The 23,611-nt window shown below is 39.6% G+C and overlaps 2 protein-coding genes across 3 annotated transcripts in view; both read right to left on the bottom strand.

The window, feature by feature from the left end:
* The window catches only part of LOC149831531 (transcription initiation factor TFIID subunit 1-like), a 69,812-nt gene extending 64,387 nt beyond the window's left edge, over positions 1–5,425 (bottom strand). Inside the window, exons 1-2 of the mRNA XM_090013035.1 lie at positions 5,121–5,425; positions 4,446–4,782 (exon numbers count right to left, since the gene is read on the bottom strand). Of these exons, the coding sequence (XP_089869161.1) occupies positions 4,446–4,782; positions 5,121–5,425 (642 nt within the window). The remainder of the gene's footprint in view (positions 1–4,445; positions 4,783–5,120) is intronic.
* Positions 5,426–7,397: 1,972 nt separating this feature from the next.
* LOC149831530 (transcription initiation factor TFIID subunit 1-like) overlaps positions 7,398–23,611 on the bottom strand; it is a 94,102-nt gene continuing 77,888 nt past the window's right edge. For both annotated transcript variants that reach the window (XM_090013945.1, XM_090013946.1), the window contains exons 8-9: positions 19,485–19,656; positions 7,398–8,001 (exon numbers count right to left, since the gene is read on the bottom strand). In XM_090013945.1, coding sequence (XP_089870071.1) covers positions 7,484–8,001; positions 19,485–19,656 — 690 coding nt within the window. In that variant the 3' untranslated portion in view covers positions 7,398–7,483. The remainder of the gene's footprint in view (positions 8,002–19,484; positions 19,657–23,611) is intronic.

Here is a 23,611-nt window from a genome sequence, read left to right as displayed (position 1 = left end):
AGTTCAATTAACTAAAAAGAGACCATTAAATAAATAAATATATATATATTTATACGAGTACGCATTTAACTCAAGGATGCGGTTTCGCGATCCTTGTCCTTTACTTTGTCGTCGCGCATCGCGCAAAGGTTTTGTGTTGCACTCCTACTTACGGTCTTTACTTTGCCGTCACGCATCGCGCAAAGGTCCTGCGTTGCACTCCTGCTTACGGTCTTTACTTTGCCGTCGCGCATCGCGCAAAGGTTTTGCGTTGCACTCCTGCTTACGGTCTTTACTTTGTCGTCGCGCATCGCCCAAAGGTTCTGCGTTACACTCCTGCTTACAGTCTTTACTTTGTCATCGCGCATCGCGCAAAGGTTTTGCGTTGTACTCTTGGTTACAGTCTTGACTTTGTCGTCGCGCTTTGCGCCAGGCTCCTGCTTTTGCATGTGTTGTTACTGCCTTGCTATTGTAGATGACACACAGGTTTTCGCTCATTGCATACGCGTTTGAGGCATCCTCGTGGAGGATGCAAGAGACATCTATCACTCACTCTTGCGACAAGAGTTCAGTTGGAAGCTGGCGATACACCTCCGTTTAAGGAGAGGGATACCTCGCAAGGATCCTGGCTCTTCGTGTGCGCAGTCCTGCAGAGTCGACTTGAGATTTTAGGGAGTTGCGCAAAAGCATCAAAGACTGCCCCAAATCGAAGCATTTGGAAGGATGTGATTGGTTGGTTCTGCTCGCCTTTTTGGCATATCTCAAGTGATCCCGAATTGAGGGTTCGAGCGAACTTCTTAGCGGGTGTTTTGTTGAGAAACCCGTATCCCGTCTATGGAGGACGGTATCGAGTCATGCGAGACATGTAGATACTCCGATAGCGGATGTGATTCGAGATAATCACATGCATAATGTTAACACAAGGTACTGTTGTTTCAAAAGATAAAGTAAAGTTGATAAATTTTACATCTTTGTGAAACACTCCTGTTTGAGGCTTCTATTGAGGAGCTATACCCCCTTCATCCGAGAGTACTTGTAGTCGTGCACGACACGTCTAGTACTGCGATGATCGGATGAGACGGTCGTGCGACCTCGAACAGTGCTAAATGCACAATGCTGTAATCACATAAATGGCCTCACATTCGCCTTTACAAGCAAGATGCTCGAGTGGTTTAAAGACCACAACATAGGATGGGTCGTTAGTTAAGCAACCCCTAACACACTCATTCACTTCTAGTTGTTCTGTCAAGGGAGAGGACAGAGCGGTACAAAATTTCAATGGACAGGTTGTTAACAACCACCCCACGGGCAATGATTCGGCCTCCCCAGTCATTGGAGTTAAGGGGAAAGGGGCTACATTAGTTAGCTCAACACTTCTGCAGAAGTTAGATACATCCGTGGCACTGCCTCATTTGGGGAATCCTCTCTCGGCAAAAGCCGACCCTTTAGAAATGGACTCAACTAGCTATTCGGGTTATTGAAAATACACAGAATAACAGACGCCCGAACTAGTCTCCGTTGTTTCTACGTTTTACCTGCGCGTACCCGCAGGCCAGTAATATTGAAACATAAAGTTTGTTCACACTGGTCGTTTGCTTGCTTGCTCGGTAGTTCAGTATGTTACTCGTTGAGTTGTGCACGCCTGTCAAGGCGTTACTCTAGTTGGTTAAACTGCTTACGCAGCTCTTTGCGGAGTAATAAGGAGCTTCTCACACTAGTTAAATGCTTATAATAATAGCATTATGTCAGTTGCTACATATTAGCATGTGACTTGCTTTACCCCTTGGTCAAACTGTTTGGTGCTTATTGTAGCGTAACACTTGTTGGCTTGCATCTCTTATGGTTGATGTGATTGCATACAGCTCGTAATCTACGAACTGGTGCCAACCAGGATTGATGTGGCCACTTGTCTTATAAGTTGCTTACATATTGTGATATAACTGTTGTCGTATGATTGCTTATCGTGTATAGCTTATGAATGGCTTGCGATGCAATGGTTTATGCCTTACGATTAATTTAATTACTTGATGGACTGAACCATTTTATGATAATTGTATGTTTTACGAGCATTGTTATGAGTGCTTGTCTTATTCAGTTGTTTAGTTTGGCTGATGGGTAGAGTTAGTTACTCTTCGTCTATAAAATCAACTGGGTTGCCATATCTGCACGTTCTCGTGTGTCATTTACACATGCTTTGAAGTCCTATTTGAGAATTGCAATATTCCTTGTGGCAATAATATGATGTGTTGGATTATATGCTTCTGTGTGGAGTGATACGATGCATATTGCTGATATTCATGCTTGTGCCCATATTGTGGCTACTAACCCAAGAGCGGTCAATTGTTTGGAACAGTCAACTGTATTGATGCATGTATCACCAAGTAGGGTGTCTGTTAAGGACCGTCTCTTCAAAGGATTATCTGCGAGGGCGTGTATGATCAAGATCAGGTAACCGGTTAGAGTGGTAGATTCTCTGTGAGGATGTACACTGTCCACGAATGGGTAGCCGCAAAGACGGTGAACTCCTGTGAGGAAGTGTATGGTCCAAGACCAGGTATACCATCTAGGGCGAAATTCCTTGTGAGGTTATACATTTCCCAGACCAGGTGATCTGACTTTGATCTTGTTGATTGTAATAGTGGCTATCGACCCTGAGAGCGGTCATTTGCGTTGATGCGTGTATCGCAATGATTTTCATTGGATATGGCATTTGTTGGGGACCGGCTTCCCAAAGGTTTCGCTGTGAGGTTGTATTTTTCCGAGATCGGGTAATTCGGCTAGAGCAGTAGAATCTCTCTGAGGATGTACACTGTCCACAAACGGGTAGCCGCAAAGACGGTGAACTCCTGTGAGGAAGTGTATGGTCCAAGACCAGGTATACCGTTTAGGGCGGTAATTCCTTGTCAGGTCGTATATCTCCTGAACCGAGCGATCTGATGTGGAGCTTGTGTTTTTGCTTACCATAAAAAGTTATGGTGAGCTGTGATGCTCTTCTAAGATTGTTCGAGATAGCCAGTTATAAATTTATAGCTTTGGCTTTCTGTTTTAGCATGATTACATGCAGGACTCAGATGTGAGAATCAGATCGTTAGCGATTTGATTTAATGATCATGTTTTGGACCTTCTACGAAAGGGTGGGCTTTTCTAAGAAAGTATGACGCCTTAGTGAGTCATAATCGGTGACTGTTGGTTGCGTAAGGCTTTGAGAGATGGGAATAAATTAAGGTTGTTCAGGACAAAGCGTTTGTTAGAAGTAGTGAGGGCGACAAACGATGTCCTGATACTGATTCAGTGCAGAGACCTCGTTCTAGGAAAGAAAACAAGTTAGTTGCGTGGTGGTTCACAACCTACGATCAATTGAATCGTATGCTGCGTTTGTCAGTTGCACTGCTTACTTGCTTTGAACTGCTTACGCATTTGTACTACTTACTTGCTTGTACTGCTGACTCGCTCGCACTACTTATTCGCTTGTACTACTTACGCGTTTGCACTATTCACCTGCTTGCATTGCTTACCTGTTTAACTGCATATCTGCTTTAAACTGCGTAACCTACTGAATTAAATGTACTTAATTCAGTTTTCTGTAGTCTCTCTTGTGCACCTACTAGTTTTTCGCGAAACTAACCCATTCTATGGGTACAGGTGATGATTAGGTACACTACGGGCGATGGCCCGATTGCAAGATGGCTTCAAGACTTCTTCTTGCTCTTAGCTCGCGTCCTGGACGCTATGGGTTTATATCGAATTTTCCTTAGAATAACCGAATTTTGTGAGTTTTGGTTCTTTTAGCTAACGTGCCCAAAGTTGTCAGCTTGCCTTCTGATTTAACAAAAGAAAAATCTTCCGCTGATTTCATAAACAAACTCTGAAGGAAAAAGATATTTCTAGTCTCTCGCCTGTTTTTCTGAAAAGGGTTCGCAAGTTTGCAATTTGGGGTGTTACAACTAGAATATGTTAACTGGAAATATGTGAACATGAGTGTGATCTAGGCGTTTCCAACGCTGTTTCTGCAAATCCAACCTTCCAAATACATTCGGCGAGGTCCATTTGCTAGTAACCAACGGATCATGTATTTTCGATGAAAAATGCATTGGGTGATTGAAAAGTCATCCAGGGCTTCAGATCTAGGCCTAGTTTATGACATAAGCCCACAAGATTACTTCCATTTCCTCTGCTCGATCAAGCTAACTCCAGCTGAGCTGAAAATCTTTGCCAAGTCGTCAAACCTGTCCTATATTTTAGTTGACCTATATATATATATATATATATATATATATATATATATATATATATATATATATATATATATAATGAAAAGTCAAAAAACAAAACAAAAAGAAAAAATGAATGCAATATGCTGCTTCCAACAAAAAAGGTTATCGGAAAAGAACAATATTAAGAATATACATGGAGACCATTAACCATTACATGAATAAGAAAAAATACAAGTTCAGTGGAAGGCTCACCTGCTGTCCTACAACATGCAGTCTATCAATGCGTCTTAAAGAAAGTTTCCCTTTTGATGAGCGCACCAACAAATAATCCATCGTGGACACCTTATGGGGAAATATAGGAGCGCGATACATATTTGTTTCTAAACATGACTGGCAGAAGCCAGGCCTGATATCTCCTAGAAAAGGTGACTTATCAGCTGGTTCAAGTGTAAGCAAGGTTCCCAAGCTATGATTTACATTCCGTAATGAAACAGCGGTTTGATCATTAGAATTTAATTTCTGATAATATGAGCAAAGCCTTGCTCCCATTCCAACATTTCCCAGAAGTAAGGGCCGCTCCTCACAATATCTAGTCAAAGAATAAAAACAATGAGAGAGAGAGAGAGACAAAATGTACAAAAAAGTAATATATAATACTGGTTAACAAATACCAAGATGTATGATGGTGTCTACTACAAAAAACATCATATATATTTTTATTGTAAACACAAATTGGAAGTTCCCATTAAAAAGTTTAGTTGCAACGGAAGGTAAGAAGCTTAAAACAAGCTGCCCACTAATGTTGGTTCACACAAATACTTTGACAAGAAGCCACGGCCAGCAGTTAAATGGGATATACTCATTCTACACTTCTCTATTCAATAAGTTAAAGCAAACAAGGTTCACAAACTGTGTGATGCAACTTACTCCATCAAAAATACATGCCCAACTTTTACAGAAAGCTCTGATTTCTTCTTGAAGGCTCCAGGAGGACGTAAAGGCTTGTTCTCACCAGGAAGTCTTTGGGCCTTTGGCCATAAATGTATCTTTGTTCTCACAAGATGCAGCACAGAATTTGGTCGTACATTTTGTTGGGCAAGAGTTTTATCATCTTCAAGCTCTTTCCCAGAATAGAATATTTTCACTCTTTCAGAAGATTTAAAATCTGCAGTAAAAAAAGAATTATCTGGTCTACACAAAAATGTTGGCATATTCTGCTTAAACAGTAACATCTACAGTGTGAAAACACAAAACCAGGTGTATACACAATTTAAAGCACTGATCTGTTTGCAGCAACAAAGTATCAAGCAGTATAAAATGTAATTAACACTGATATAACAACTACACATCATAGTAAATGAGATAAAAGAGTAAGAAAAGTACCAAAAAGGTTCAACTACAACAAGGATCAAGATGACATTTATTGGAAAAGACATGGGAAGTCTACTAGCCTAGTTTTTTGGATGCTTTTGTTTTGAGGACCGACACAGCATCTGTGGCATTCACTTGCAGCTTGCATCCTTTCCCGCCCATACTTTTCAGTATAATTTTGATGGGTCCCTGATTAGAAAGCTTTCCCTGTTCCTTTGCAGCAACTCCATTATCGTGGGGGAACCATAAAGCCTTCGGCCTATGAAAATTAGCAATATCTTTGCTGCACCAAACAAAATTTTCAGTCATTGACAGTTTTCAGGAACACAATAAAAGTTACAATAAAAGCATATATTTTTTAACTAGATAAGAAGGAGAATACATGATAGCAATTCAAAATGATATTCTTAGCAATTAATTTCCAATTTCCTATCAGCAATTTCAAAAAGCCAAAAAAATGAACTGACAAACAAAAGCCCACTAACAGCCGGAAAATTAGCAAAAGAATTTCTTAATCATATCAGTGATGTGCATTTAAGTTGCAAAGACTACACAATGACCTCTACATGAGAATTGATTTCACTTTTTTTTTGGATAATCATATTTGGACTAAAGATAGCATTATCTGAAGGATGGGGAGCCAGCAAATGGCCCTTCAACACTCCTTCAATGCAAAAAACATTAAGTTCATAACTATTGAAACAGTTGGTTTTTCTGGATAATCAGAATATGACTAAGGTTTAAAAAATAACGTTATCTAAAAAATGGGGAGCCACAAAATGGACCTTCAACATTAGTTCAATTATGAAATATTCTGGTCACCACTATTCAAACAGCAGGTCAAGCCAAAAATAGACTAACAAAGCTGGTCTTTGAAAGCTCCAGATTCAGGGAGAACCATTTCCACCAACAGCAATGACAGAGACAGGTGTCTGAGCTTCTCAACCTAGGTCACCCAAAGATGATGTGACGTTACCAAGTCGGTTAGTAGTTGTTGGCAATTTGATTGCTGGAGGGTCACCATGTCCCAAAAGGCCCATTACATTCAGGTATAGTTGTGGGTATATGTGTGTGCATTCATGCAAAGCATAAATGTAGTGGCCAACTTAAGGTAGTTTTTAAAGAGAATATAGAAGAGCAAAATTGCATAGGCTCGCATTTTTAATCTAAAAAAAAGAGACAAAACTTGCAGCTCAATGTCTTGATGGCATTGAGACAATATAGCAGCACAACTATGGTATCCAGCTACTAACAATCTGAATGTTAACCAACCAAAAGTTACATGTTTGAGCAAAAGAAAGTGGTCCAGAAAATTATGCTGAAAAGGACAATAAATAGATGGAGCACTACTTGTTCTTACTTGCTCAACTTAGTTTTCATTGTCTGCAGCCTCAGTGCAGGTACTGAATGCATAACTTTGACCCCATGAACAGCACGCTTTTTAGCATGTGTCTTTGATTGCTGAGAGGCTTTCCTGCTGGAGTAATATTTATCATTGGAAATATTAAATCGACCAGCAGAAAGACTGCCCTGATTATGAGCTTCAGGATACTCTCCTGAAACAGACCTAACTGGTTGTGTAATTATCATTGCTCCCGCATGGGCACGAAGATGCCTACCATCCTTGTTATCAAAAACCTCAAAAAGCATTTGATCATCTTGAAGATCAAGAATGAGCTTTGGTTTTGGGACAGCTTGATGTGGTTCCCAAAGGATATTGTCCAGCCAGGAACCCTCTAGCAGTTCTAAATTTTTCAGGGAGGGTTTTACTAAATGCCTTGCAACATTTCCTTTCCGTGATTCTTCTTTCACATTTCTCTGTCCAAGCTCTGAATAAGAACCATCTAAATTTGAACGCACTTCCAACCTAAGAATTTGAGGATGATAGCTTCCCTCTTGAGTTGTGGATGAGATTCTATTTATGGACTTTCCAGATCCAAAAGGCTCCACAGAAACAGAATGACTGTGCAGGAATGCTCCATCCCATGTTCCACCTCTTGTATTTTCTGCCCAGGTTCAATGTCAATATCTGTAATGGTCAAGGTTTCAGATTCAGCCTCAAAGATTGTACAACTCTCCATATGCTCCTGACCTCGAGGAGGAGAGTTTCCCCAAACTATGTCTTTTTCCCAGTCATACTGCTCTACTGGATCAAATATAGGGCTGAATGATGATGCATCTGATAGATATAGATCCTTGACGGTACCCTCTTTCATTGGCCGAGCAACAAGAGAGGAGTCCCCTTGATCTATGCAGTCCATAGATGATGTTAAGCTGGAACCAGGCTTGAGATCCATATCACTATCCCTTAATGTCTCACATTCTTCTATCGTTGTACTGCACACTTTACTGAGGGATGACCTTTGGCATGAACATTTTAGAAAAGCCTCCTCATCCTCTTCAGAAATATCTATAGTATCCATTGCCTTGAGCAAATCTGCATGGAGTGTGATAATAAACCAACCAAATAAAAGAGATGCACTTTTACAACCATGGTTAAAAAAGACACCAGACATAATTGAATGTCAGGACCAAATAATTAACAAGATCAAGAAAGCAGAACGTGTTGCAGTGATCAAGTTAGTAACTACAAAAATGGTGACATTTTCATAAATATATGTTCCCCAATCAACAGTAATTTGCAAGCAAATTAGACACCAGCGACAATCCAAATTTCAATCCCAAATTCATAAATCAGGAGAAAATGAGATTCCAGGAGAATCATCTGAAAAAACTAAAAACATTGATGACTTTGTAACGCCGAAACTGACTTTCCTAGTTAGACCAACTGCTAAAGAGTAAATGGTGCATGGATTAAGTGTATATCCATTTTAGTGATGCATTTTTACAGTAGAATTATGCAGGCTCCCATGATACACATTAACGTCAACAAACAATAAAGCAGAAGGTAAGGTCATTGAAACAGTAGAACTTTAAATTGTAATAACATAAAACAAGATGGTACAAATAATAGCAAACTTACCAGCAGATTTTATTACCTCGGTATGAAAATAGAAAATACAAAGATTGGAAACAGAATATTTCTACCCCATATTGAAAAATCGTGAAATATAAGCTGACAGTGGCTCAAATGGCAATGACGAAGCTCATATACATGACTGGAAAAGTGTTGGCATATGCACCGCTAGAGCTGGCACATCACCAACACATAAACTAGGCAGGTGAACCTGATAAAAACCATTCCTGAACCAGGCCATGTTAAAGCTGCGTGCCGGTTCAAAATGTAGACCCACTTAAGCATTAGGTAGGATCTCATTTTACTTAGGTAGTTCAAACTTCAAAATCAACCTGATGCCAAGAACTGAACCAGATCTATCCCAAACACAGTAAAAGTCATGTGATTTTCTACAAAAATCTATGATTTTATTATATGCAATTAGAATACATTTTGTTAGATATTAATATGCTAAAAAATATTATAAAATTTAAAAATCTCTAATAAACTACAGGTATTTTAGTTTATATATTCAAATATGCAGCTTTTATTCTAGTTCTAGTAAACTAATGTAATCCGACCTGAGTGGACTGACCCAAACCGAACATGATTCTTACTCAAGCCTGACCAAGCCTAATTAGGTCAAACAAGGGCTGTCACATAGGTGTGTGTGCGGATGTGGGTGAGAATATGGGTGTGGATGCGGCGATGTGGCACTTTAGAAAATTTTGGGTGTGGGGCTGTGGGTGTAAAACCCACGACTTAAAAAAAAACTTTTGCTGGATCCGCGTCGGATCCGGATCCGACCCGGACCCGGGTACCCTAACATCCCCCCCGGTGCCTATTTAAAGCACGTGTGGGGTAGGGTTTCTCATTCGAGAAACCCTCCCCTTCTCTCTGTGTTCGCCCTCCTCCCTCCCTCTCCCCTCCGTCCCCTTCAGGCCGTCAGAGCCATACAAAGGCAACCTCACCGCGGCCACTCCGACCCCCTCACCGGGGAAGCTCTCTCTCTCTCTCTCTCATTTTGCCTGACGCCCCCTCTGTTCCCTGCAACTCCATGGAGCCCCTGTCGGCGATCCCACTCCGCATCTGGCCCTCTCAGGTAGGGATGGCAGTGGACCGGGGCAGGCGGCAAGGTCTCCACCCCTGCCCCGTTTCAAAATCTGAACCTTCATCCCCACACGAGGATGGATTTTAACCTCCACCCCAGCCTCCATCCCTGATTCATGTCTTCCATCCCCGATTCAAACGGGGGCGAGGCGAGGTGGGGCTCTGTGTCCCCTTAGTTTAGTCATCCCTTAAAGGATTGGGGATGGGGCGGGGCGGGGAAAAGTGTAAGTCCATGTTAAAATGTATCTCTCTTTATGTAAATATTTACATATATATATAAAGAGAGATACATATACATATATACATCACGTATATATGTATATGTATCTATCTATATATATATGTAAATATATATGTTTCTTTTTTCTTGTAAAACCCGAAAGGGTATTTTAGTCATTTCTCTCCATTTTGCGCATATTCATAATTATGAATATGCTGTAATTCTTTTTCCTTTTTTTACTTTTCTTCTTTTCTTTTTTCTTTTCCATTTTTTTTGTCTTTTTTCTTTATTTCTTTGTTGACTCAAAGTCAACCTTGGAGGGCTCAACACTAGCTGTTGAGCCTCTCCAACGGTTAGAATTCTAACCGTTGGAGGGGCTCCAACAGCTAGTGGAGCCCCTCCAAGGCTCCTTTAAACTCTTATAAATAGGGGAGTTCCCCCTTTGTAAACTTCACTTCTTGGAGCTTTTGTTCTCCATTCTTCTCAATAAAATTCTTTATATTTTGTATGCCTTTGTGCATTTGAGTTTCTTTATTGTACCTTTGTGTAAATTTGTTCTAACTTCTAAGTGTTCTTGTGCATTTGTGCACATTGGTGGTGGTGTGCTTATCGCACACTTTATCTCATTTTTGAGATATTTTCACATGGTATCAGAGCTAGGCTTAAAGGAAAAGAAGATCGTGCTTGTTTTTCCTCTTCGTTGGAGTACCTCGTAAAGTGTGCCATTAAGTTGTGGTGGTTGGAGTGAAGATTCAGCTCTTCATCCTATATTTTAGAAGCTTCCTACATCAAGAAGGGACTCATTTCGCATTGTGGTACGCATTTATTTCTCTTTGTATCATCTCTAATGGGCGAAAAGGATTCTCACTTCTCTCTTGGCTTCAAATTGAATGGAACGAATTATCATGTATGGGCCGGGAATATGGAGGCCCATATAAAAGGAAAGGGTCTTTGGGGATATGTTCAAGGAACTATTCCCGAACCCGAACAAAAAATTACTACCCTTGAGAGAGGGGAGATCAAGGTTCTTGAGGGAGAAGAAAGAGAAAAGGCTTTTGAAGATTACAATAAGAAGCATGAAGAATGGGAAATGAAAAATTACAAAATTCTCTCATGGTTCTTCTCTTCGGTTGAGACCAAAATTAATGCCAACATTCTAAAGTTCAAAAAGGCATATCAAGTATGGGAATATCTTGAAAGAATGTATACTTCAAGAGATTTGTCCCATAAATACTATCTCCAAAAGAAGGCTTTAACCCTTCAACAAGGAGAAATGTCCGTTAGAGAGTATTTCGCCGAGTTATCCACTATTTGGGATGAACTTGCCCTCCAAGAACCTAAATGGAGTGGTGAGGCTATTGAATTGAGAGCCAAACAATTAGAAGAGGATCATTTCTTTAACTTTTTAAATGGGCTTAGACCCGAGTTTGAACAAACTAGATCCTCTCTCTTGTCTTCTTTCTCTTCTCCTCCATTGGAAGATGTACTTACCAAATTAAGTGGAGAAGAAACTAGATTGGGAATGAATAAAACCAATCTAAGTGTGTTGGCCGTTCCCTCTAAAGATGAGGATGAGGGTGCTTATGCCGTCTCAAGACCGGGGAATAATGTTAAAACCTATAAACCCCCTCATTTTAACAAAAATCAAGGAGGAAGAGAAAATGGTGGGCATTATGGAAGAAGAGATTATAGTAAGATCATATGCCATTTTTGCAAAGAACCGGGTCACATTAAACCGGTATGCCCTAAATGGAAGAAGATGGTGGCTATGTCTACTACTTTTCAATCTACCAAGGAGGAAGGTCCATCAACTTTCAACCATGCTACTTTGGCTCTCAATCAAATCATGGAAGCTCTTCAACCACTCCTCAAGGGATCCGTTTCCGGAGCTGCCATGACCACCTTCTCTCCTCCCGGTAAGACTCTTTGGCTCTTAGACTCGGGTGCATCCTTTCATATGACTCTAAATGTCTTTGCACTTTCTAAATACTCAAAAAATTTGTCACCTTCTTTTGTCTCTACCGCGGATGGGGCTTCTCTTGAAATAAAAGGAATTGGTGATTTTGAAAGACAAGGTTTTTCTATTCCTAAAGTTAGATTTATACCAAAACTAAATTTAAATTTGCTTTCCGTCTCTCAACTATCGGATCATGGGTGTGATATCAAATTCTCATCAAATAAATGTTGGATACAGGATCGCCGGTCCGGGAAGTTGATTGGGGAAGGCTCTAGGAAGGGAGATCTTTATCTCATGAAATTTCTTCAAATTCCAAAAACCTCTTTTTGTAATGTTGCCCAACATAAGGATATAAATGTTTGGCATAAACGCCTTGGGCATCCAAATATTGTCAAGCTTTCGTATTTACATTTTGCTAAAACCTTATGTAAAGACAATTTCAATTGTAATGATTGTATTCTTGGTAAAATGAGAAGCTTACCTTTTGGACAAAGAACTATGTTTTCAACTAAGCCTTTCGAAATTGTGCATTCGGATGTTTGGGGACAGGCACCCATTGTGTCTAAGGGAGGATTTTCGTATTATGTTATTTATGTGGATGATTTCTCAAGGTATAGTTAGATATACTTCCTCAAACATAAACATGAGGTTTTCTCTACTTTTAAGGTTTTTCACAAGTTAATACAAAATCAATTCAATAGTAAATTACAAATTCTTAGAACCGATTCCGGGGGAGAATATCTCTCAAATGATTTCAAAAGTTATATTGAAAATAATGGGATTGTTCATCAAAGGTCTTGTCCCAAAACTCCCCAACAAAATGGGTTGGCCGAACGAAAACATAGACACATAATTGAAACTACAAGAACTTTGCTAATTTCTCAAAAAATTTCAAAAAGATTTTGGGCCGAAGCGGCTCTTGCATCGGTTTATCTCATCAACCGACTTCCATCCAAAAACTTGAATCAAATATCTCCATATGAAATCTTGTATAAAAAAGAACCCGATTACAATAGGTTAAGAATTTTTGGTTGTAAATGTTTTGTTCTCACCGATAAGAATGATAAATTATCTCCCAAAGCTATTCCTTGTGCGTTTTTAGGATATTCGGAAACCCAAAAAGGTTTTAGGTGTTATGATATTAAGAATGATAAACTATATGTTTCAAGAAATGTAACCTTTTTAGAAAACATAAGTGGTTTTGAAGAACACAAAACCCATGAAGATAATGCCGATTATTCTTTTTTGTTTGAACTATTATCTAGAAATGAAGTTTTTTTTAGCGATGATGAATTAAATGAGAATGAGGATATAAGTGAAAGTATTCCTCAAACCATTCATGATGAAGAAGAAATGATAAATGAACCAATTACCTATACTCATAGAGATAAAAACACTTTTAGAAGTGCAATAGAGAAATATAGTGATCTTAGTGAATCTTCCAACAACTCTCGAAGAACTGAAAGATCTAGGAAAAATCCTTCTAGATTTATATCCTATGAGTCTTTTTCTCCAAAGCATAGGGCATGTCTTAGTGCCATTCACTCATATCAAGAACCTAGAAATTTTAAAGAAGCTAAGGAAATGATAGAATGGAGGGATGCCATGGACAACGAACTTAGAGCCCTCAACAAAGCCAAAACGTGGGTTTTTCAATGTCTTACAGAAGGAAAGAAAACAATAGGATGTAGATGGGTTTTTAAAGTCAAAACCAAGAGTGATGGCACTCTCAAAGATATAAAGCTCGTCTTGTCATAAAAGGATATAGTCAAGAATATGGCATCGATTACGAAGAAACCTTTGCTCCTGTTGCACGAATGGTTACTGTAAGGTGTTTGATCACCATTGCATCTATTAAAAAATGGAATATTAAATGGATGTTAAAAATGCATTTCTAAATGGGGACCTTAATGAAGAAGTTTACATGGATGCTCCCCCTGGTATGAACGTACCAAAGGGGAAAGTCCTTCGTTTGCAAAAAGCGCTTTATGGTTTAAAACAAGCCCCTAAGGCTTGGTATGATCGATTTAATGATATGATGGTTTTTCCTCATGCTACACTGACACTGCTCTGTTCGTCAAAAAGTCCGATGCAAGAATTGTGATTTTACTGTTGTATGTTGATGATATGTTGATAATAGGTAGTGACATAAAGGGCATCAGAAACATTAAAACCACTTTAAAAGAAATGTTTGAAATGTCAGACCTGGGGTATCTGACTTACTTTCTTGGTATCGAGGTAGCCTACTCTCATAGAGGCTATTTTTTGTCTCAAACTAAACTTGCCAGTGAGATTCTTGACAGATCAGATATTACTGATGATAAAATCTGTGAGACCCCAGAAATTGTGGGATAAAAAATGAAGATCGATGATGGGAAACCTTTGGAGGATCCTACCCCCTACCAGCAACTTGTGGGATCTCTAATGTATCTTAGCATCACAAGACCGGACATCTCTCATGCCGTGCATACTGCAAGCCAATTTCAGCATGCTCCTACATCCGTTCATATGAGTGCCGTTCTCCGAGTTGTCAGATACATAAAGGGAACTTTAAACAAGGGAGTTTTCCTTTCCTCATCTTCTGAGTTAAATTTGATTGCATATACTGACTCTGATTGGGGAGGTGACCCAAATAATCGTCACTCCACTACAGGCTTTTGCATTTTTTTAGGTGAATCCCTGATCTCATGGAGATGTAAGAAACAACAGAAGGTGTCTCTATCATCCACCGAAGCAGAATATCGTGCCATGGCGTCTACAACTATGGAGATTGTCTGGATTCATCAGTTGCTGCAAGACATGGGGATTCTAATTCAAGAACCCACAAAGTTATGTTGTGATAATAAGAGTGCAATCTATATTGCTAAGAACCACACGTTTCATGAGCGGACAAAGCATATTGAGATGGACTGTCATTATGTCCGTGAAGCATATCTACAAAAAGTCATCGATCTTCCTTATGTGACGTCCGAATATCAGTTGGCAGATTTCTTCACCAAGACGCTTTGCTCTCCAAGATTCAACTTTCTCCTTAGCAAACTTTCGGTCATTGTGCCCTAAGTTTGAGGGACGGTGTTAAAATGTATCTCTCTTTATGTAAATATTTACATATATATATATATATATATATAAAGAGAGATACATATACATATATACATCACGTATATATGTATATGTATCTATCTATATATATATATATGTAAATATATATGTTTCTTTTTTCTTGTAAAACCCGAAAGGGTATTTTAGTCATTTCTCTCCATTTTGCGCATATTCATAATTATGAATATGCTGTAATTCTTTTTCCTTTTTTTACTTTTCTTCTTTTCTTTTTTCTTTTCCATTTTTTTTGTCTTTTTTCTTTATTTCTTTGTTGACTCAAAGTCAACCTTGGAGGGCTCAACACTAGCTGTTGAGCCTCTCCAACGGTTAGAATTCTAACCGTTGGAGGGGCTCCAACAGCTAGTGGAGCCCCTCCAAGGCTCCTTTAAACTCTTATAAATAGGGGAGTTCCCCCTTTGTAAACTTCACTTCTTGGAGCTTTTGTTCTCCATTCTTCTCAATAAAATTCTTTATATTTTGTATGCCTTTGTGCATTTGAGTTTCTTTATTGTACCTTTGTGTACATTTGTTCTAAGTGTTCTTGTGCATTTGTGCACATTGGTGGTGTTGTGCTTATCGCACACTTTATCTCATTTTTGAGATATTTTCACAGTCCATACCCGCACGGGCATAGATTTTAACCTTCATCCCCGCCTCCATCCCGGTTTCATGCCCTTCATCCCCAGTGCAAACGGGGTGAGGCAGGGCGGAGACCCGTTGTCCCCCGGTCCGCTGCCATCCCTACTCTCAGGTAACCCTCCTCCCTCGTTGTGTTGTCTTCTACTTCTTCTTCTTCGTCCCCTTCATCTTCTTTTATTTTTTCGATCGATCGTTTTTCGGCAGACAAGGGCAAAGCCCCTGCCTCCCTCTTTGTTTCTGCTGTACACAGGGGAGGGGCCGGGCCCCCCTCCCTGTGTCCTCTGTTTGCAGGGGAGGGGTCGAGCCCCTCCCTGCTTCCTTTATACACAAGGAAGAGGCCGGGCCCCCCTCCCTGTGTCCTCTGTTCGCAGGGGAGGGGTCGAGCTCGTCCTTGCTTCCTTTGTGCCTTCCCAGCAGGCAGGGGCGAAGCCCCCCTGCCTCCCTCTAGATGTTGTCAGGCAGGAGCGAAGCCCCTGCCTCCCTTTTTGCTTTCGTCAGGCAGGGGCTTTGCCCCTGCCTCCTTGCTTTTTAGACAGACAAGGGTGAAGCCCTGCCTCTGTGTTTTCAGGCAGGCAGGGGCAGAGGCCCTACCCCCTGCCTCTTTTCTGCAGCAGACTAGTAGGGGCATGCCCCCTGCTCCTTTCGACACGACAGAAAACGGGCGGGGGCGCAGCCCCTTCCCTCCCTTTTTGAATTGGCAGGCAGGGGTTGTGCCCCTGCCCCTTCTTACTTCCATTTTCTTTTTACATACTAATGTGTTGTACCTTCACATCTTACACAATTGAGCCCTCTCGTGCCCCGCGGCCTGAGACTGTCATTACGTACACCCGAAGACGTGTGTTACCTCGCGACTCCCCAAGGTAGGAGAAAGTTGAGCAAAGGACAATGGACGAATTAAAAATTAAAGCAATTAAAATTAAAAGAATTAAAAATGAAAAAGAAAGGACCAAGGACAATATATATGTATACATATATCTATATATGTACGCCTTTAACTCAAGGATGCGGTTTCGTGATCCTTGTCCTTTTTACTTTCCCGTCTTTACTGATTTTTGTTGCCGTCGTGCTTGATGTGTCCAGGTTTTTCTTTCCGTGTTTACTTTCTTGTCTTTACTGGTTTTTGTTACCGCTGCGCTTGATGTAACCAACCTTTTCTTTTCGTATTTACTTTTCCGTCTTTACTGCTTTTTGCCTTTACTATTCTTGTCTTTACTTTGCTGTCGCGCTTGATGTGCACAGGCGCTTTTTCTCATTTAATTCCTGTCCTTACATTCATGTCTTTACTTTCCTATCGTTATCGTTCTCTGTTACCACCACCCTTTATGCGCATAGGCTTTGCTTTCGCACTTTTGTTTTCTGCTTCTTTCCTTGCCGCCCTACTTTGGGCATAGTCTCTTGTGACTCCTCCCATGCAAGCCTCGCAAGAACACCTACCAACTTCGCTCTTTGCCAGAAAGACGCGAAGTTGTGTACAGGTGCTTTAGCCTCGAGAAGAGAATTCCCCGTACGGAGCTTCGGCTTTTCGAGCGTGCAGTTGTGCAAAGCCAAGCTAAAGCATTCTAGCATCTGGCGCTGCCCCGAGTCGATGCACTTGGAAGAGAGATTTCGGATTCGTGGTGATCCTAGAACATATATGATATTATTTGTTTTGCAAAATTTTAGCATGCCAAACCTATTGTTGTACATCATGTTATTGCGAAACTCTTTGTTAGGTTGTCCTCGAGAAACCCATACCCCTATCATTGTAACCATACCTTTAGACATATATGATTCTGCGATGAGTAGGATGAGAACTCGTTGATAGCCTCAAAGCGTGCAAGGTGCACCTGTTGAAACACATAAGAATGATGATGATTCGCCTTCACAGGTAAGATGCTCGAGTGGGTCTAACAGACTAGAGAATATAGGATGGAGCATCAATTAAGTAACCCCTGACGTGCCCATTTATCTCTTGTTTCGATTAAAGGAGAGAATGGATGGTACAAAAACTTCGATGAACAGGTTGTTAACAGCCACCCTTCGGGTAAATGACTCGGTGTCCCAGTTATCAGAGTTAGGGAACGGGACTACCAAAAAATATCCTAGGTGGTAGATCCCATGGACTTCTGCAAAAGTAGGATGCAACCGTGGTCACGAATGCCTTTGAGGAATCCTCTCTTGGTCACTGACCATCCCCTTAGGAGCGGACGCATATAGCAATTCGGGGTATCATAAAATACATAGCATAATAAACCCCCGGATCAGTCTCGACTATTTCTATGTTTCGCGTTTGTGCGTACCCATAGGCCAGCTAATATTGAAACAAAGAATATCTTGTTCACAATAACTGTTTGAACATGCATTTTTTAGAATGATAAATTGTTCGTTGTACATGCTTATAATCTGTGTCAGTTGATGATTGTTCGTTAATTGCTATCCGCTTGTGGAATCAATTATCCATGTTAGAAGTAGATTTTTTTTTATTTGCATAAGATAATTGCTCATGCTAGCGTAGCTAAATTTTTGTTTTACACTGTTTATAATGTTAGTGTAGCTTAATTATTGTTTTAAACTGCTTATCATGCTAGCATAACATGTCCTACTCTATTTTTTATTTCATATTGTCTTTCTTGCGTACCTACCAGTTTTTCGTGAAACTGACCCATTTTATGGGCGTAGGTGACGAGTAGGTTTATCAAACAGCCGATGGCGGGATGTGAGATGGCCTAAGACTTCACTCATCTGCTCGCAGTTTTGTGTCTGGAACACCTGTTTTAGTTAGAGTTTTGTATAAGGAGAAACCCTAACTTTTATCCAACGAATAGTTTTCATAATGAATATTTGACTCACTAATTTTCCTGTTAAAATGTTTTTGATAATGATGTTTTGATGATGGATTTTTACGGTAACGTGCCCAAAGTTGTCAACTTGTTTTGCTTTTCAAAAAAATTGTTTTCGCTGATAAAAACTCTGAAAAATGAAAGGTTTTCTAAGTATTTTAAAAAAAAGTTTACAAGTTGGAAATTTTGGGGCATTACAGTGGGGAGGGTATATATAATTTTTAACAGTTTTAAGTCAACACTACGTGTATGTGTGTGCATTTATGTATTATATATATAATATAGATAAAACTAGACTTGGTTAAGGTTAACTGAATCTACTTTTAGACAAAAATGGACCTCAGTGTGGTTGACTTCACCTAACAAAAAGGAAGTTGTATCCAAGTGACGCACCTGCATGGATGGGGGTGCAACACGGTTGCGGTGCCCAGTTTGAAGAGTTTGTGTTACATAGAACAAGGGTCTAGGTTTGTGCAACCAATTAACCTCAATCATATCCCACTAGTCCCAAGTCATTGTCAGGTTAGCCTCAACCCGACCCAAACCCGACCATGTATCTATTCAACCAACGTATGGATTATAACCTATGTCACATAGGTGCGGGTTCGGATGCAGGTGTTGGTACAGGTGTGGATGCGGCGATGCGGCACTTTAAAAAAACTTAGGTGCGGGGAAGGTATATATATAATTTTTAACAATTTTAAGTTAACACTACGGGTATGTGTGTGCATTTATGCATTTATATATATAATATAGATAAAAATGGACTTGATTAGGGTTAACTAAATCTACTTTTAGATAGAAATGGACCTCAGTGTGGTGGACTTCACCTAACACAAAGGAAGTTTGGTCCAAGTGTCGCACCTGCATAGGTGCGGGTGCAACGCAGGTGCGGTGCCTTGTTAGAAGAGTCCGTGTGACAGATCATAACATTTCAAAATGTTATCAATAGAGACAAGAAGCAATTGAATAGATAACTTCCAAAAGTTTCACTATTAATCTCGCTTGTGGTATTGTATACTTGGATTTGCATGTAATACATTGCATAGTAAGTGAGAACAATCTAAGCAACCATATATCAATCTTAATCATGATACCTGAATTAAATTTTACAAACCTCTGGAAATAGAATATCTAGGATAAACCTTCTTATCAGGCTTCCTGATTGGTTCATGGACACCAAAAATTTCTGAGAAACGTAAAACCACCATTCCATCTTCTATACACAATACAGGCAAGGAAGAACCACTTTTTGCATTTAACTCTGCCTTTGCAGCCTCCTGTTCATCCTGATTGTTACATGAAAGATGCATATAGTCAAAAGAACAAATAATGAAAGAGAAAAAATGAACATAAATTTTGAAGCACAGAAAAAAAAGGCAGATACACTTCACATAAAGTTCATCATCTCCAAATGACGTATCAATAACATGTGCGTCATATGAAATGTACTCATCTTGAAACGAACAGCATCTTCTGAAAAAAAAAATCTGCAGTACCACAGAAAATAATAGAACAATGTAACAAATAGCGTAATGAAGTCCCATACTGTAAGTTAGTCTAACTACTGCAGGAACATATGCAATTTATTTTCTTTGCCATGTTACAGCAGTGGTATTCTTGTAATTTTGGTTTCATTCGTTTTTCCTCTTTACCTGCCACTTATTGGTGGCACTATTATAAATAGTGCAATACTTGTGTCTATTTTTTAGAACCCACATTAGGGCTTCATTCACAAATAAGATCTCAACAGTCCACCCCTCACCAAAAGAACTATTGTTCCACGCATGATATGTAAAATAAACTGAAGCACTCAGAATATTTCTAAAAGATGAAGAATACAAGAATGGCTAGACTGGCTAATTCAGAAATCAAGAATAGCACACAGATGTGCAAGTGTTCTCACTTCTCAGATTGTGTTCATACTTCATACTTCTACGGCAAAAGTACTAGTTTCAAATCAACATCAGAATCGTGAAAATGCAGAAATCTAAGAATATTCAAGAATGGTAGAGACTATGGACTACCATTATTTCAGACACCGACTATAAGATCGAAGCATTCACATGACACAGAACAAGGTTCATCTTCAATCTTTCGATGTTCTTGAGTTTCATATGATGCTTCTTGTCATGACAAACAAGATCCAACAAAGTGATATAGCACCACTACTTCCCTAACACAGGCCCATAAAGTCATTGATGCAAAACAGTTAGATGACAAAGTGATGATGCTTTAGAAGTTACAACTGCATTATATTCTGCAACTAGACATGCAATGACATTCTTTTTTCCTGCCAGTGAATCCTATAAGCACCTAGGCACACAGTGACAAGAGAGGTCAAATGCCTATGCTGCATCAAGGAAAGAACTCTGAATATAAGAGCATCTAAGACTGACAGACATAAGGGTGATAAGCCTTGCAGATGAAAGCGTGAAGAATCCTTGCAAACAATCAAGTTTTCAAGTAACTTGATACTTCAAATGCTCAAGACACACAATAGCATTCAAATGCTTTACACCACCAAAGAAAAGAAGTGCAATAAATGCACAGTGTTTATAAGCTTAAGGAGACAAAACTCCTTATTGTAATAATGCTTTTCAATGGGCTCACACAGCCCTTATTTATAAGGCCTATTGACTCTTGAAGAGTCGTTGGGTTATTCCCTACGGCTCTAATTAGAGCCGTTGGGAATCAGCCCAACGATTCTTTCTTTTTAAATGTGTACCTGACTGTTGTACACTGTACACAGTCAGCACTATGTACAGAAATAGTACATAGAAAAAAAATGAAAAATTACAAGAATAAGAAAAATTAAAAAAGGAAGAATTACAATCATATTAAAAAACATGAATATGCGTAAAATGAAAAAATGACTAAAATAACCCTACAGCTAATACAAGAATATATATATATATATATATAAAGTAGATAGATACATGTACATATATATGAAATATATATATGTATCTTCTTTTATACATATAAAATATATATAGAAAATACTTTGTCTTATGAGTTGCAATTTAACACCCCCTCTCAAACTTAAGGCATAATGACTGAAAGTTTGCCAAGAAGGAAGTTGAATCGCGGAGAGCACAACGATTTGGTGAAGAAATCTGCCAGCTGATATTTTGAAGTTACATATGGAAGATCTATGACTCCTTTTAGATATGCTTCTCGGACATGGTGGGAGTCCATCTCGATGTGTTTGGTCCGCTCATGAAATATGTGGTTTTTGGCAATATAAATTACACTCTTGTTGTCACAACATAGCTTGGTGGGTCCTTCTACATTAATACCCATATCTTCTAGTAGCTGATGAATCCATTCAATCTCCATGGTAGTAGTTGTCATGGCTCAGTATTCAGTTTCGATAGAAGATAACGATACCTTTTGTTGTTTTTTATTTCTCCATAAGATTAGTGAGTTCCTAAAAGCACACAAAAGCCAATGATGGAGTGACGGTTGTTTGGATCTAGGAGTGGCAATCGGGTCGGGTTGGCGGGTCAGAATACCTCAACACGAACACGAGCCATTTATTAAACAGGTCGGATGTGGCAAACACGAACACGACCCATTTATTAAACGGGTAACCCGACACGACACAGTTAACCCGTTTAATAAACGGGTCGGGTCGACACGACACGACGACTCGTTTATTAAATGGGTTGACCCGATAACAGCACAGGCGCACACCTGGCCCGTTGGAGTTAGGGTTAGATAAGTTAATATATATATATATATATATATATATATATATATATATATATATATATATATATATAAACGGGTTGCGGGTTGACGGATTCGTGTAAACGGGTTGACCCGCCCGCCTAACCCGTTTATTAAACGGATCAAACGGGTTGGCGGGTTGGCATACCCCTAACACGAACACAACCCGTTTAATAAACAGGTTAGGCGGGTCGACCCGTTTACGACACAAACCCGTTTAAGCCAAACCCTAACCCGGCTAAGAAGCGGGTTGGCAGGTCGGGTTGGCGGGTCGAGTCAGATTTTGCCACCCCTATTTGGATCACCTCCCCAATCAAAGTCAGTATACAACAACAACAACAACAACTACGCCTTCATCCCAAAACAATTGGGGTCAGCGATATGAACCAAAAAAGAAATTCATTTTGGGTCTTCCACATGAATCCTTTTCCTCCAATCATTTCTATCCAACGCCATGTCCTCGGTGAGGTTCAAAGCATTCATATCCTTTCCTATCATCTCCATCCAAGTCTTCCTAGGCCTACCCCGACCTCTTTTAACTAATATATTTTCCCATTTCTCCAACCTTCTAACTGGAGCATCATTAGGCCTTCGCCGAATATGTCCAAACCACCGTAAACGATTCTCTCGCATCTTATTTTCAATGGGTGCAACACCTACCTTCTTACGTATCTCTTCGTTCCGAATCTTATCTTTTATTGTATTTCCACACATCCATCTAAGCATCCGCATCTCAGCTACACTCATTTTTTGAATATGATGTCTCTTGGCAGCCCAACATTCCGTACCATATAGAAAAGCGGGTCTAATAGTCGTCCTATAAAACTTTCCCTTCAACTGCAATGGCATTCTACGATCGCACAACACTCCAGTAGCACTTTTCCAATTCATCCACCCAACCTTTATCCTATGATTTACATCTCCATCAATTTCTCCATACTTTTGAATGATGGATCCCAAATATTTGAAATAATCATTCACCGGTATATCTTGCTCACCAAGCTTCACTACACTCCCATCACTACCTCGTTGCTTACTAAACCGACATTCCATATATTCTGTCTTACTCTTACTCAACTTAAAACCTCTTGCTTCCAATGTCTGCCTTCATAATTCTAACTTATCATTAACCCCAACTCTAGACTCATCAATCAAAACAATATCATCAGCAAACAACATACACCACGACACATTTTCTTGAATTGATCTCGTAAGCTCATCCATCACTATAACAAATAGGAAAGGGCTTAAAGCAGATCCTTGATGTGACCCAACCGTTATAGGAAAATTGGTTGTCACCCCTCCATAAGTGCGGACATTGGTTACTACTCCTTCGTACATATCTTTAATTATAGTAATGTACTTGAGAGAAACACCTTTCTTCATCATTGTCTATCAGAGAACATCCCTAGGTACTCTATCGTATGCCTTCTTCAAATCAATAAAAACCATATGCAAATCTTTGTTTCTCTCTCTATTTCTCTCAATAAGTTATCTAAGAAGATGTAT

The sequence above is a fragment of the Nuphar pumila genome, chromosome 7, assembly GCF_984573655.1.
Source record: "Nuphar pumila chromosome 7, dmNupPumi1.hap1.1, whole genome shotgun sequence".
Taxonomy (NCBI): Eukaryota; Viridiplantae; Streptophyta; class Magnoliopsida; order Nymphaeales; family Nymphaeaceae; genus Nuphar; species Nuphar pumila.
This window is presented reverse-complemented; position numbering and strand designations above follow the sequence as displayed.